This window comes from Panthera onca, chromosome D4 (genome assembly GCF_046562875.1).
Source record: "Panthera onca isolate mPanOnc1 chromosome D4, mPanOnc1 haplotype 2, whole genome shotgun sequence".
Lineage (NCBI taxonomy): Eukaryota > Metazoa > Chordata > Mammalia > Carnivora > Felidae > Panthera > Panthera onca.
Window position 1 is genome coordinate 93,398,798 of NC_138351.1, and position 15,214 is coordinate 93,414,011.

The 15,214-nt window shown below is 67.2% G+C and overlaps 2 protein-coding genes across 11 annotated transcripts in view; both read left to right on the forward strand.

The window, feature by feature from the left end:
- SEC16A (SEC16 homolog A, endoplasmic reticulum export factor) overlaps positions 1-2,559 on the forward strand; it is a 34,124-nt gene extending 31,565 nt beyond the window's left edge. For all 9 annotated transcript variants that reach the window (XM_078436243.2, XM_078436242.2, XM_078436239.2 and 6 more), the window contains 2 exons: positions 58-135; positions 1,125-2,559. In XM_078436243.2, the coding sequence (XP_078292369.2) occupies positions 58-135; positions 1,125-1,193 (147 nt within the window). In that variant the 3' untranslated portion in view covers positions 1,194-2,559. The remainder of the gene's footprint in view (positions 1-57; positions 136-1,124) is intronic.
- A 291-nt stretch (positions 2,560-2,850) lies between these two features.
- Positions 2,851-15,188, forward strand: INPP5E (inositol polyphosphate-5-phosphatase E). Of its 2 annotated transcripts, none has more exons than XM_060608199.3 (11): positions 2,851-2,929; positions 3,742-4,753; positions 9,349-9,472; positions 10,714-10,811; positions 11,314-11,438; positions 11,558-11,677; positions 11,889-11,996; positions 12,561-12,722; positions 12,815-12,930; positions 13,480-13,616; positions 13,912-15,188. In XM_060608199.3, exons 2-11 carry the CDS (start codon positions 3,966-3,968, stop codon positions 14,042-14,044), a joined length of 1,911 nt encoding a protein of 636 aa, XP_060464182.1. In that variant the 5' UTR covers positions 2,851-2,929; positions 3,742-3,965; the 3' UTR covers positions 14,045-15,188. The 2 variants fall into 2 exon arrangements, with proteins under 2 accessions (XP_060464182.1, XP_060464183.1); XM_060608200.3 differs by having other exon boundaries at positions 2,858-2,929; positions 4,017-4,753.
- Positions 15,189-15,214: the final 26 nt, after the last annotated feature.

A 15,214-nucleotide genomic window follows, 5' to 3' on the forward strand; every position in this document is an offset into this window, starting at 1 on the left:
GAGCGCGGACCGCTGTGTGACGTTGCCGCGTTGAGATGAACTCTCTGTGCTTCTCAGGCTCCCAGTGACCACCCCGCAGCAGGGGGCGCCTCCGGGGCAGCCGTGCCCTTCTACAGCCCTGCTCACTTTGCACAGGTAAGCGCCCTGCTGTCTCCTGCGGCACAGGGATCCCCAGCCCCGCGCCCCGCTGTGTCCGCCGACCCTTCTCTCGTCCCCGCCGCTGCTCCTGGCGTGAACGCCCCCACCGTGCTGGGGCCTGCGGTCTCCCGCCGGGTCTCCCGCCGCCACACCTCACCGTGGGCCTGACTCCCTCCGCCAGGCCGGCCTTGGCCACCCTTCACCTGGCAGCCCGAGGCCCGCGGTTGGGGAATGCTCTTGAATGTTTCTTTCTATTTCTGTCTCTCTGCCTTCTCGCTCCTCCTTTTCCGGTCTCTTGCCCGTAGGGTGCAGACTGGCTGCCAGCCGGGGGGGAGCTGAGCAGGGAGGGGCCAGGGCCGTGTCTCGACGTTCAGAGTATAAAGCCTCCCACGACCCTGGTCGCCCTCACCGCCTGGGGTGGCCGGGCCTGCTCACCGTCAGCCGGGCGCCCGGCCAGCCTGCCACGCTCTGCTTCGACGTGCCCGCAGACGAGGCCGCCTCTCGGCCTCCTGCCCTGACCCCCAGGACTCCCGTGTCCCAGGTTACCACCTGGCCGTGCGTCTGCTTTTCCGTTTCAAGATCTGGTGGCGGTTTTCCTCTCGTTCCCTCCGTCTCGTAGCGTGCGCTTTACGAGAGTTTTTCGATGGCTCACTTCAGCGCGCGTAAATGCCTGCGCTCCGTCCGCTGTCTGTCCCTGGGCGCTCCCCGCAACGCTGCAGTCGCGGGCTGGGCCGCCACCCTCCCCGGGTGCTCTGCCGCGGGGGCCAGCCTCCCTTCTCACCACCTGACGAAACCGCGGACCCCTTCAAAGCGGACGTCTAGGCCTGGTCCCCACTTGGCCGGTCGTCGGGGCTTCCGGGGAACACGCAGCCTGCCTGTTCTGTCGGTGGAAAGGGTCCCGCAGACCCATCTCCCCGGCGCTGCCGGGGCGCCCCCGGTCTCGGAGGCTGGCGGGTGGAAGTCCGCACTCTTCCTTGTCTTTCCAGGCCTCTGCCGCCTCGGGGGGCTCCAGGATGGGGAGGATCGGCCAGAGGAAGTACCCGGCGTTGAGCTAGAAGGGTCCCCGTCCTGCAGTGGCACCCGGAACCCTCAAATTCTGCTCCACCGCGAACTCGGACGGATCGATGGCCCGCGCCTCCCTTCTGTTCCCGCCCGGATGGGGACGGCAGTGACTCCCCGCGGTCGTGCTCGGACTCCTTCACGGCCCGTCTCCGCAGCGTTGCCGGGGCTGGGTCCGCGGCCCCTCTACCGTGCCGGGGGAAGCGAGGGGAGCTTTGGCTCCGTCTCTAGCCGACGGTGACCCGAGGGTAAAACGCTCTTAGTCGTTCAGGAGCGGTGCACCGAGGGAGGCCGGAGCCATCTTTGCTGCGCGAAAAAACGCAGCCCTTCGGTAACTGGGGTGTCTCGGAAAACCTAACCGTGCTTTCCTGCTGCGTCGGGCCCCCCCTGGGCCCGGGAGGGCGCCCTGGGGCCTGGCACCGCATCACGGGCTTCAAGGAAACGTGGACTCAGCTGAGTTTTCCAGGGAGGCCCTGGTCGCCGAAGTGCATTTGAGTCTGGCGGCAAAGATGGTCCCAGCTTCGCTTCCTTCTCTGTCCGGGAGGGAGGCTCTGCTCTCCACTCCCCGGGGCCGGGCCGTGTTCCACGTGGGACCCGCCCCCCCCCAACCCACCAGTGCTAAAAACTGGCTGTGACGAATTCCATTCGGGTTTTCTTAGTATGTGAGTAGCCTGGTTAGACTCGTCCCCAGAGAAACTTCCGGACTGCCATGCCCTTAGTAAAATAGTCGATGTACTTCCTCATGACCGGTCCTCAGGGCGCAGAGTTGACACGCGCCCTGACTCTGAGGCTGCTGCCTCCGCTTTTCCCACACCGGGATCTTCAGTGGGGGGGGGGCTGAACCCACAGAGGGAGGCCCTGCCCCCTGGACTCAGAGCTTTAAGGCTTCATCGACTGTTCTTAGAATTATTCACATTCTTGTTAACTCTGAAGAGACCGCAGAAAAACATTAAATATTTATAAGAATCATTAGGAAATTTCTGTAGGTTCTGCTGGGGACATAGTTGGGTGTTGGGAATCAGTGCAGAAAGGGCGTAAATGAGTTAGCACAGGCCTCGGTTTCCCTCGCGGCTCACTGGGTCGTGGAGGCAGGGCGCGGAGTGTTTTCCCGTGCGTCACCCAGGGCGCGCCCGGATGCGTTGGTTCTGGTCACTTGGAGAGAGGTGGGGCGTGGCACCCGGGGCAGTGGGGGCCCTGGGACCCGAGACCTCCCTGGCGCCCTCGGTCTGGCCTGCCCACCCGACCGGTCCCTGCGCGGGCTGCCGGCGACTTTTGATTCAAGAAGCTCCCTCCCAGGCCAGGCGGGAGCTGCTATTTTTACTAAATGCAAATTGGTAAATAAAGTATTTTGCGCTCGCAAAACACTGTCACTTGTTTCCTTTTGTTGGTCGGTTACCGTCAGGGGAACCAGGCCCCTAGGTGGCGGGGTATGGGTGGGGGGCGGAGAGCTCCTCGGTGTTGGGTGGGGGGTGGGCCTGCCGGGAAGCCCCTCCCCCCAGAGCAGCAAGTGAGGCGCGACCCTTGGGCGGGGCGGGGCCCGTGCTGCCCCAGAGGCTGGGGAGACGCGCGGGTGGAGGGGCCTCCGGACTCGGGCGCGCGCGCGCGCTGGGTCCTCCGGCCGCCAGGGGCCGCTGCGGGGGCTGCTACGGGGACTGCGCCCGGGACGCCTGTGCGCCCGCTGCCGGGGAGCAGCCGCCGGGCCCGCCGGCCGGGGAGCAGGCGGCGCCGAGAGGTGGGCGCGGGGCGACCTCGGGCAGGGCGACACCCGGGCGCGGGCGCCCTGGGGCGGGGTGGCCCTCGGGCGGGTGGGGGGGGTGGGGCGCGGGTCCGGAGCGCGGGGCAATCCCTGAGCAGGGCCTCCGACGCGAGTCTGGGGCACCGGGGCGACCTCGGGCCGGGTGACCCCCAGACGTGGGCGCGGGTTCAGGGCGCGGGGTGACCCCCGGGCGGGGCCTGCGACGCGAGTCTGGGGCACCGGGCGACCTCGGGCGGGGTGACCCCCAGGCGGGGGCGCGGGGCGCGGCGCGGGGCGACCCCAGGCGGGAAGCGGGGGCGGGGTCAGGCTGCGCGGCTGTCGTTGCCCTGGGGACCCCGCGGCGGCGGCCGCGCCCGCAGACTCAAGTCCTGAGTCAGGGGCCTTTGGCAGCGGCCGGGCCGCAGACCTGCGGAGGGGCCCCTGCCCGGGCGGGGTGTGCCCGCTGAGCGATAGAGTGGGCCCCCCGGGTGAGCCAGGGCCCAGGGACTCCCATCGGAGGCCGGGCCTGTGAACTGGCCTTGACCTTGGGGCTGCCGTTCTGTGCGGGTCATGTCCCCAGCACCCCACGGAGGACAGCCTCCCCCCCGCCCCCCACCGCAGTATGGTGGCTTCCCGAGGTCCGAGGGGCCAGCCTTCACCCACCTCCTAGGAGGAAGCGGCAGTGTAACTTGTGGCTCAGCTGCCGCTGGCCTCTCCCCCTCTGGCCCTGCGGCAGAGCCGTCCTGTGGCACCAGCACGCGCGGACCCGGCCTTGGCTGCGGGAGGCTGACGGCACGGTTTTCCTCTAGGCTCCTCCGGGGGACTCCGGGCCTTTGGGGGTCCCCGTCATGTGGCAACTGGCCCTGCCCCTGCCGGACCACCCCAGGCCGCCGCGCGCTCTCTCCTCCGTGCCTGCTGGGCGACGTCTGACCACGCATCCCTGACCCTGGGCTCCACCGGCAGCCCGCCCCAGCAGGAGCCCTCTCCTGGGTCGGCTGGGTCGCCATCACCCTTGAGAGCTGGCCCCTGGACTATGCCGTCCAAGTTGGCGTGCCTGGGGCACTCAGAGGCATCTCCCCCGCAGCCCACCGCCCAGGGGCATCTGCAGCCCGAAGGCAGAATGCTGAAGGGACAGCTTCCCAACGCAGGCCAAGACCTCGTGCCCCACCCAGGGTCCCTGCCCACCCACAGCTGTCAGGGCCCCGAGAAGAGCCCCGTGCCCCCTCTGAGCCTTCCAGCGGGTATCGGCGATGAGGACCCACAAGCCAAGGCAAAACCCTTCACCCCAAAGCCACCGACGAGGCCCAGGCTGGAGCGAGCTCTGTCGCTGGACGAGAAGGCGTGGAGGAGGCGGCGCTTTCGAACCAGCCACGAGGACCTGGCCACGCGCGGTGGGACCAGCCCCTCCAGGGGCTCTTTGCAGGACGAGGCCCCCCAGCCCCCCACCCGCACTGGCTCCCCACCCTGCCTGAGCACCTCCTTGCAGGAGATCCCCACGTCCCGCAGGGCCCAGGGCAGTACAGGAGGGGGCCCCTCCTCCTGGGGTCACTGTATCTCCGGAATGATCAGCACCTCCCTGGACCTCCTGCACCGGGACGGGGCCTCGGCGGGGAGCACCACCAGGCTGCCCGCCGTGGACCAGAAGGCGGCCTCCAACCCGCCGTGGACCGCAAACTCCACCGGCAGGTCCCGCCTGCAGAGCAGACTGTTCCGGGCCCACAGCAGCCTGGGCCCCGGCCGGCCCCCGAGCCCCCTGGCCTGTGATGCCAAACCCTCCTTCAGCCTCCTGGCACCCATCCGCGCCAAGGACGTCCGAAGCAGGTAGGGCCCCTGGGGGCAGGGGTGGGGGTCATCCGTGGCCTTCACTGTAGCGCTAGAAAGCGCCACAGGAGGGGATTCTCGTAAAACTGAGGCTAGCCCCCTCACCCCCCGCCTCCCGGCTCCTTCCCGGAAGGACACCCCTTCTGGAACTTTCCCTGTGTATTTTAGCACCACCCAGGGGCACGTGTGCCTATGAAGCAGACGGTTCAGATCCACAGGTCGCCTTCCACACTGCGTGCCCTACCCCGTTTTCTTTCTCGTTCTCGTTCTCGTTCTCGTTCTGTCCCGGACGGCCGCCTTCGTGAGCACGGGGGGCGGCCCCGTTGTCTGGGCCGCTGCAGGGTTCCAAGACGTCGCCCTGAGCAGTGCTCTCCCTTAACCGCTCTGCTGAGGAGGAACGTTCCGGGGCCCCAGTCAGTGCTGGCCGGAGCGCGGCCGCGAGCCCCCGTGGCCGTGCTCTGGGCTCCCGCCGGCACAGCTAGACGCGGACCCGCCGGCCCAGGGGCCACCGCTCAGGGACCGCACTGACCTCAGACGGAGGGTCCCCGGGGCCCCCGCTCGCTGGCGGCAGGGAGGGTCCCCCGGGCCTGATCGGCTGCGCTTTGCTTCCAGGATTGCCCCGATTTCTCTGAGGCTCTGGGATCCTTTGCTGAGCGCCCTGCTGTCCGTCACCTCCCACCTGCCCCTCCCCCCCCCCCCCCCCCACGGGGGATGCTAGGTTTCTAGGCTTTATGGGGCTTTAATAATGAATCCCGTTGACTTTCCTGTAGCTTCAGAAGAACCTAACCAGGCGCTTCCCCCACTGTCCTCTCTGCTCAGGACTCTCCCCTGCGTGCCTCTGGCTCCGTTCACCAGACCGGGGGCGCCGGTCCAAACCCGCGAGTCTGGTCTTCTCCCTCGGGCTCGTCACGGGGCCCACGCCGCGGTGCCCAGGCCGCCACTTGAAAAGGCTTTCCCTGCCTCGTCCTGTGGGCTGGGCCAGGCCTCTGCCCCCTACCAGGGCCCGGCAGGTTGTCCGAGGCCCACACACGGGGCCACGGCCCCCGCGCCACCCACCCCCCAACGTGGCGCCCGAGGCCCCCGGTGCGGCTCTGGCCCTACTTCCCTCGCCAGACGCCTTCCCTCCCATCAGGGCCAGTCCCGCTGCACGAGGGCCGGGGGAAGGGGCAGTTGGGATGGTCCCTGTAGTGGCGTCCTGGAGCGGCCGTAAGAAATGGCCACAAGCCCGAAGCCTTAAAACAATAGAAGTGGAGTTCTGGAGGCCACGCGTCAGAAATGAAGGGGTCACGGGGCCGAGCTCCCTCCGGAGGCTCCCGGGGAGGGTCCTTCCTGCCTCCTCCAGCTCCTGGTGGCCCAGGAGTCTTTCGGCTTGTGGCCGCGTCCCTCCAGCCTCTGCCTCTGTCCTCACACGGTACTTACTCCTCCGTGTCTGCGTCTCTCCTCCTGTGGGGCGCTGGTCTCAATCCGGGATGAGCTCACGTTGCCATCCTTAAACCGAGGGCGTGTGCAGAGACGGTTGCCACATAAGGTCCCACTCGAAGGTTCTGTGGGTCGGGAGGGAGAGGGGGCTGTGGCGAGCCCAGCTGTACAGGACAGAGTCTGTACGGGTTTCTGGCGGGCAGCGAGGTGTCTTAGTGCCTTCGCGGTGTCACCGCCCTGTGTCGGCTGCTTGTGACTTATGCGGACGCGCTTGTGACCTAAAATGACAATCACGTCGCAAAATCGGGTCCTCGATTCAGTGTTTTCGGGCAAGCAGCAAACAGGTTGATGGGGACCCCTCACCCCAGTTCTGCCGTCTAAAGGCCCCGTTTCCAGTGGGTTCTAGAACAGGCGTCGGCACACTTTTTCTGTAAGTCTCTCCATCCTGCAGCCGTGCTCACCTCTGCCGTCGTAGCAGGGAAACAGACACAGACCATACGTGCACCAGCAGCCACAGCTGTGTGGCAGTAACGCCTTGCATAGGGACACGAGATTGGAATTTTACGTGGTCTGCCCACGTCGCAAAATGACAGGGTTTCTTCCTCTTTTGACGACGTGGAAATGGTTCTTAGCTCGTGGGCTGTCCGTAAACAGGCAGAACCTGGCTGAGGTCGGAGCGCAGCCCGGGTTGGACGGGCCGGGCGATGTGGACGGTGTGGGACGCAGGGCACCCGGGCCACAGGAGCAGCCGAGCGCGGCGGCCGACCCCGGACCCGGGAGGGGATCAGAGCACAGGGCCCCTGGCGTGGCGGCCTTCTGGTCACCCTGCAGACCAGAGCCGCTCCAGACCAGACCAGGGCCGCTCCGGAGGACATCACGCCCTGTGGCAGGGGAGCGGGGGCCCGGCTGCGGGTGTGAGGGAGGTTGTCCACCCAGGGGGGTGAGCCAGCGGGGGCCTCCCTCCCGGCGTGATCGAATTCCCGTCCTCAGGGCCTGGGGAGGAGGACGTGGGAATCGCTCGTGTGAGCTCCTGAGAACCGCGTTCTGGTTTCAGCGGCCAGCGTGGCTTGGGAGCCCTGCTCTTGACTTGATGCCCTTCAGAGGAACGGGCTCCTGTTTGCAAGACCGAGATGTAAGCTTTTCTCAGCGAGTTGGAGTGAGGGGTCCTCGGGAGCCTGGAAAGTGCTAGCGGTCTGTTACACAGCCGGGCTGGGCTGGGTTCTCAAGGACTCTGCTGAACGGCAGCGTTAAGCCTCGGTGGCGGTGGCGGGGCCCGGGTGGCACGGCCACACGCCTTCCCTGTGCCCGAAGGCAGAGGCGGGCGGGGACAGCGTGCCAGGCAGCCTGGAGGGGCGCGTGGGGGCAGGGGGAGAAGGGTGGAAGCCAGGCTCGGTCTGCCGGAACAGGTGGGGCACCCCAGTGTTCGGAGCGCACCCCCCCTGCAGCCAGGTGCCCCCCGTCCTCCCGCACCGCAGCGCCCGGCTGCCGAACCCCTCGGCCCCCGTTCGCTCCTGACAGACGGGACCGGGACGGCCCTGCCTGCCGAGACACGAGGAGGGACCGTGGAAGGAACAGCCAGCCGCACCCGAGTGCTGGAAAGAGCACCCTAAAAGAGCCATCGCTCGCACACGGTCATTGGGGCGACAGCTGACGGCGAGTGACGTTCCGGTGGACTGATCTTGGGGTCACTGGGGCACCCGTGGAGCTGATTGGGACGTGTCTGCCGGGAAACGGGGGTGGAATCTAACCAGCCTCCAAATGACCAATACTCAGGAGACGATGGAGCCGCCCCGGCCCTGGGCGTGCACGGGAGCCAGGGACCGGCTTCTGCAGCGGCTGGATGGAGTTGGGGGGGTGACCGGTGACCAGCGTCTGTGGCGGCTGGATGGCGAGGGGGGGTGACCGGTGACCAGTGTCTTCAGCCGCTGGATGGCGAGGGGGGGTGACCGGTGACCAGTGTCTTCGGCCGCTGGATGGCGAGGGGGGGTGACCGGTGACCAGTGTCTGTGGCGGCTGGATGGCGAGGAGGGGGTGACCAGTGACCAGTGTCTGTGGCAGCTGGATGGCGAGGGGGGTGACCGGTGACCAGTGTCTTCGGCCGCTGGATGGTGAAGGGGGGTGACCGGTGACCAGTGTCTGTGGCGGCTGGATGGCGAGGGGGCGTGACCGGTGACCAGTGTCTTCGGCCGCTGGATGGCGAGGGGGCGTGACCGGTGACCAGTGTCTGTGGCGGCTGGAGCATTCGAAGACCTAGGGGACAAAATGGCCAAACGTGGCATGGCCATCGCCTGGGTGCTCATTCTGGGAGCAGTCTGATCTTGGGTTGGAAGAAGGTTCTGGAAGGACTCCCAGACAGCTGGAAGGAAGGCGGAGGCAGCAAGAAGAGAGGGGACGCCCTGGTGCCCCTGCGAGGGGCCCGGGGGTGGGGGTGGGGGGCCGGGCCCCCCCACCGGCACAGGGGAGAGCCGCCGGGCCGCTGGGCAAGCGCACGAACGAGTCTCAGGGCCTGTTTCGGTGCGGCCTGCCGGCCGGGTGTCCTCACGACTAAAAAGCAAGACCGTGCGGACGTTTCATCTCGCGTGAAAGTCGCACGACGCTCGGACTCCGACGCTCGTGAGGTTCTGTTGCCGCGCGGCCTGTTCCCCGGGGTCGCTATGCTTGGTGGCACCTTGCAGCCGAGGCAAAGTGCCGTGGGGGCTCCGCATGCGCTGTGCCGGTCAGCTCTTGAAACGGATCTTAACCGTCGGTTGTCGTGAGAGTGGACGTGCCCCCTGCGGCTTTCGGGGCCTCCGGGGCCGCGCCGAGGCGGAGGCGAGCCCCTGGCGCGGGACGCGTGTCTCCCCAGGCCGCTCGCGGCCCAGGGCCGAGGCGTGAGGGGCCCCGGCGGAAGAGCCCAGACGTCACCTTCAAGTCCTTCGTGTCTGGAGGCGGCAGAAACGTTGAACACGTGCTGCTGTTTATAGAATCGTGAACGGGGGGTTTTCCGAGAGGGCGGTAGACCACGGCGCGGCACCCGTGCCCGCCCGCGGGGTCTCCAGGAGCCCCAGCTCTGGGACAGCCTCCCGCAAACGGGTTCCGTGTCACGGGGGGCCCGAGGCCGGCAGCGTCCCCGGGAGGGGGTGTCCCTGGGCCTGCCCGCTCCGACCCTCGACTTCTTGGTTGCCCTGTCTCCGCAGGAGCTACCTGGAGGGGAGTCTCCTGGCGAGCGGGGCCCTGATGGGGGCGGACGAGCTGGCCCGGTACTTCCCGGACCGCAGCATGGCCCTCTTCGTGGCCACCTGGAACATGCAGGGCCAGAAGGTAAGGGGCCGGCCCGCCCCCGTTGGGCTCCTTCCCGGGGCCTCTGAGCTGCACGCCGTCTTCCTGGCCTCTCCCCAGCACCTGGGTCAAGAGGCCTCTCACCCGAACACCCCTGCCTCCCCCACCTCCCCGCTGCCCGATGGGGGGAAATGCGGTTTCCTTATACATACACGCGTTAAGAATAGTTTCAGATTCACAGCAGCTTTGGGAGGAGGGAACAGAGTCCCTGTCCCCACGCGCGGCCTCCCCACTGCCGACACCCCACCGTGGGGCCGCTGTGACCGTCGGTGAGCCTGTGTGACCTGGTCACGGTCACCTTGGGGTCACTCTGGGTTAGGCCCACTCGGCGATTCCTGTGTCGAGACGGCGGCAGAGGCCCTCCCGCCGCTCTGCTGGGACAGGCGCTCTGTGTCCTGAGTGCCAGTCGGCCCAGGGCCGGACCGCATGGGCCAGAGGTTTGCACGCTGATCTCTGGGCTTTTGCTTTGGGGACAGCCTCGGACACGGTGCCGGTGGCTTTCTCTCCAGCTCACACCTGCACCCGTGTCTCCCTGGGACTCGTTCGCTCGGTGAGAGCCGTCCTTGGGTTGACAGTCTCCATTCCCCGCGTGTGGGGTGCTCTGATGTCTGGGGGCGGGGCGTGGACTTCCTGCACTGTGTGGATGGTCCTAACGCCCGGTGAGGTGAAGGGGACAGTGGTTGCCACCATGGGGTTTTGAGTGCTTTCTGCTGCCCACGTGTGCCACGCTGTTCGTGATGACAGCACAGAAGACCCTGCCCCCCCCCCCCCCCCCACGCCGTGGAACCCGGGCGGACCCTGGGGGCACAGGCACTGGGGAGGAAACCAGGCAGAGCCGCCACCAGGACGAGGTTTGGCTGAGTGACCAGGAGCCCTGGCAACACAGCGCCCAGCATGAGAAGCGGTTCTCCCTCCAGTTGGAGGAGGCGGGTGCCCAGGCTGGTGGCCCTGCTGTCCACGGGGAGCCACCTGGCCCCTCTGTGGGACAGTGCCCTCGTCCAGGGCCCCAGGGCTTGAGAGCCGGCCTTCGGGACCACAGCACCTGGCCGGGCTGCACCACATCCCCACCAGTGTGTTTGGGGACAGGGGCCCCATGGTGAGGGAGGGGCGCAGACATGGGCGTGATGGTGACCAGCTGGGGTGGAGGGCGGCCTGCCAGGCCCTTCGGGAGAGGCTGGGTCTCTGTCCCGCAGGAGCCCTCACGAGGTGCTGCTGCTCTGTAGGAGCTGCCCCCGAACCTGGACGAGCTCCTGCTGCCCGCCGAGGCCGACTACGCCCAGGACCTGTATGTCATCGGGGTCCAGGAGGGCTGTTCCGACAGGTAGGGCGCAGCTGGCTGGGGTGAGGCCCTGGTTGCACGAGAGCCACTTCCTTCTCTGTCGGGGGCGCAAGGAGCTAGGAGTCGATGAGCGTGCGTTCTTGTTGACGTGCAGCTGATCTGGGAGAACGTACGGCCCCCGCTGCGGGACCCCAGGCCCCAGGCCTGACCCCCGAACTGGGTCCTAGGTCTGCAGCGCCCCTGCAGCGCCGCCAGAGACCGCCCGGCCAGGGGCGTGCGTGGGCATCCCACCCCTCGGGCAGCTGCGGGAGGCCCGCCTGGCAGGTGCCCCGACCCAGGGGAAGGGGCAGGCGCCGGGTTCCCCGGGACCTGGAGCCTTGGTGAGGGAGCCGGAGGGCGAGGGCCTGGGTCTCCCACGCCCTTCCCTTGGGCAGGAGCCAGGAGGCGGGGCTCTCTGGGCTGTGGGGGAGGGGTGGCGGGGCTGGGAGGCCCCAGCCCCCTTCCCGGGCTGTCCCGGCTCACCCTCCCCCTCCCCCCACCGCAGGCGGGAGTGGGAGGTGCGCCTGCAGGAGACGCTGGGCCCCCGCTACGTGACGCTGTACTCCACGGCCCACGGGGCGCTCTACATGTCCGTGCTCATCCGCAGGGACCTCATCTGGTTCTGCTCAGGTAGGCGGGCCGCTCTGCTTTGCGCCAGCGCCCCGGGACCCCCGCCCGGCCTCTGTGAGGGCAGGTGGACGGGCGTGCGCAGGGGCAGCCGCGTCAGCCCCCCCACCCCTGTCCCGCAGAGGTGGAGAGCTCCACGGTGACCACGCGCATCGTGTCTCACATCAAGACCAAGGGGGCCCTGGGCGTCAGCTTCACCTTCTTCGGCACCTCCTTCCTCTTCATCACGTCTCACTTCACCTGTAAGTCCCAGGAGTTAGGACACGCCCCCCCGCATGCCCACCAGGAGTGCCATCTGTGACGGTGCCCTCCCGTCGGGCCCCCGCCGGGGTACCCGGGGGACCGGGTCGCGCAGACGCCGCGTGTTAGAGCCTGCTGGGGGGCGGTGAGCACACAGCTGTCCTCCGGGTCCGGAAGGCCCGCTGGAGAGGCCCCCGCGCTCTGTTCTTACAGCCGGAGACGGGAAGGTGAGCGAGAGGCTGCTGGACTACAGCAGAACCGTCCAGGGCCTGGCCCTGCCCAGGAGCGTGCCCGACACCAGCCCCTACCGCTCCGACGCCGGTGAGCCCGGGTGGATGCGCTCCTGCCTTGTTCTCTGGGCGGTTTACTGAAAGTAAACTTGGGGAGCTTCCGAGAATCAAGGTTGAAAAAGTCTGGAGAGTCGGTAGCCCGCGGAAACGGCGCTCTGCACGAGGCCTGGCGCCGGGCTCCTCCAGAGCCGTGACCCACCCACCGGTTTGGTGCGGCTGTGCTTCCAGGCGGAGCCCCGTGGTGGCCACGCCTCCCTGCGCCGACAGGCCCTCCTCCTGCCCCCTGGCTGTCTGTCCCTCCAGGATGGAGCCCTGGCGGAGTGGCGAGCGTGGGCAGCGTGGGCTCCTGTGAGCGTGAGGGCGCCCACGCTGTCCCCAGAAGTCTGTCGCTGTTTGAAATGAAAGACGCGACCGTGAACGTGAACCCGAATGTCGGCCCAGAAGCTGCGGGGCACAACCCCCACGGCCAGCGCCGTGTCTGGGGTGTCCCTGCCCGTGGCTGCAGGAGCGGGGACAGAGACCAGACCCGTCACTGTCACCAAAGGGAGGCCAGCACGGGGAGGGCCGGGCTCACGCACTTTCCCGTTTTGGCTAGCGGACGTCACCACCCGGTTCGATGGGGTGTTCTGGTTTGGAGACTTCAACTTCCGTCTGAACGGAGGGCGCGTGGCCGTGGAGGCCATCCTGAAGCAGGACCTGGGGGAGAAGGTGTCTGCCCTGCTCCAGCATGACCAGCTCACCCAGGAGATGAAGAAAGGTGAGGTCCCCGGGAGGAGGCGCGGACACCCCGACCCCGAGAGGGTGCAGCCCGCCAGGGCTGACGAGAGCCAGGGCCTGTGGCTGTTCCAGGGTCCATCTTCAAAGGCTTCCAGGAGCCGGACATCCATTTCCTTCCCTCGTACAAGTTTGACATTGGAAAGGACTCCTACGACACCACCTCCAAGCAAAGGACCCCCTCCTACACGGTGAGCGCCCCTGGTGTCCCGCCTGACCTCCGGTGCGACTCTGCCCGGCTCTGCGGCCCAGGTTTGGGCCTGCTTGCTCTTCAGAACCACAGGCTAAGGACTGAGGTCGGGTGTGACAGCAGCCCCCACGAGCTGCGGTCAGACGCCTCAACGCGGCACCCGTGCCGGGCTAGCGACCGCATCTCTGGGACCTGGCGTTGGGGGCAGCGCCCTCTGAGAAGGGCCCTTCTGAAGGCTAGTCGGTCGGCCCGGGGCTGGGGTACACGCCCCGTGCTGTCGCAGATTCAAGCCATTTGCGGCACGGGCGGAGGGAGCGGCCTGCACCGGACCCGGGGGCGCCCCAGGCTCGGCCTCCACGGCCGCAGCACCGCCGGCCCCCCCACCCCCTGTCTGGGGCCCAGACACCCGCCAGTGCAGCGGGCTTGGGCGAGGGGCTCTGGGAACAGGCTCTGCGGGTGGGATCAGACACGGAGACGGGCACGCGGGCCAAGCCCCGCAAAAAAGCCACGCAGTCTCGGGGCTAACCTTCACGCGGGATCTTTTCTGCAGGATCGGGTCGTGTACAGGAGCCGCCACAAGGGCGATATCTGTCCGGTCAAGTATTCCTCCTGCCCTGGCATCAAGACGTCCGACCACCGCCCCGTGTACGGTCTGTTCCGGGTGAAAGTGAGGCCGGGGAGAGACAAGTCAGTACCCTGCTCACATGTCCTCGCCCTGGGGGCTGCGGGTGGGCGGGGCTCCTGCCCACTGGGGGGGGGGGGGGGCGGCATCCCCGCCCCTGGGTGCCCGCCGTCGTCCTGTCGCGTCCTGACCTCCAGCCGCGGGTATCTTCCTGATGCACCGCAGGGCCCAGCAGGGGCCCGAGGGAGCTCTGCGTTCATGGTGGCTGCACTCCGGTGGCCAGAGGGGACAGGCGTCCGAGACGGCCTCCCAGGAGGCTACTGGCCAGTGCCCTCCTGACGACGCCCCTTTCTTCCACAGCATCCCTCTTGCTGCTGGCAAGTTTGACCGCGAACTGTACTTGATAGGAATTAAAAGACGCATTTCCAAAGAAATTCAGCAGCAGCAGGCACCAAAGGATCAGCATTCCAGCACAATCTGTACGGTCTCTTGAGGCTTGCCCGAGGACATTCGCACCCACAACATGGGAGGTCACGTGACCACAGCCCCCTGGAGAAGTCAGAAGAGACTGCGGAATGAAAGATTTCTGGGACGCTGGCTAACCGTTTCTCAAGGCCAACACGCTTCGTCACCAAGAACCTAACAGGAGGCCAGTGAGGCGGTGCTGAGGCACCCGTGTCCCCTGCCCGGCACGAAGCCGGCTGCACTCATTTCCAGCATGTCCCCAAGCGCAGGCCCCCAGATGGCCACAGCACACCCACGGTCCCTTAGGCCAGCGTGGGTCGGGCAGTTCTGCCTGCTGGCACGGACGCCCTTCCGGTGTCCTTGTCCGCTCGCCCAGAGCCGACGTTGGCAGCGCTCCAGCAGCCCCTCAAATGCAGACCAGGAGGCGCCTTCCCCATCCGAGTCCAGGGGGCCCGTTACCGAATCGGGGGGGAGCACTCTGGGTCAGGCAGCTGGGAGCTTCGGTCCCACCAGTGCGCACGGGGACCGAGCGGAGGCCCGGCCGGTCAGGTCGAAGCCAGCCGACTTCCAGGGGGAACGCCGGTCCTGCTGCAACAGGCCAGGGAGGGACGAGGCAGCCTGGCCTGTTGGGGGTCGCTGGCCCCCCAATCTCAGGCAGCTGGCCTCGCCCTTCCGGCCACGAAACCATCTCCCTCTCCTCTCCCGGTTTTTGGTGACTCGAGAGCATTTGCTTTCGTATTGCCGGCTACAAACAGCATTGACGTAAGTAGTGCGTCTCCTGGCCTGAGAAACTCTGCAAGTTTAGGGTGCCACCACCTTGCCCGCCCGGGCCGGCCCCCTTCCACGTTCCCGCCTGTGTTAGAGGGCTCAGAGCCCAGTGTCGCCCATGATCACTCTTAAAAACCATAGGCTTTGACTGTGGGAAAACCTAGGGGCATTCACTCTGGTCTTTAAAGTTATTTATTTTTCCGTATTTATATTTTTCAATAAATCCATATATTAAATCTGAAACTCTCTCTGGCCAAAGATCGAGTCCTGGAGAGAGTCCTCCACGTGCTCACACCCCATGCTTACGACATTCCCAGAAAACAAGGCTTCAAGTCCAGTTCAGAGGCAGGAAGTTGGGTGTCGACTGTGGCTGCACCGGCATCACCGGCCTCCCTCTGCCCTCTGCCCCCCACCCCGGCCGCCGCCCCGT

Coding starts and splice junctions, on each gene's coding strand:
- INPP5E (XM_060608199.3), top strand. CDS start 3,966: ATGCCGTCCAAGTTGGCGTGCCTGGGGCACTCAGAGGCATCTCCCCCG. Junction 9,473..10,713: donor GGAACATGCAGGGCCAGAAG/GTAAGGGGCCGG, acceptor GCTGCTCTGTAG/GAGCTGCCCCCGAACCTGGA. Junction 12,931..13,479: donor AAAGGACCCCCTCCTACACG/GTGAGCGCCCCT, acceptor TCTTTTCTGCAG/GATCGGGTCGTGTACAGGAG.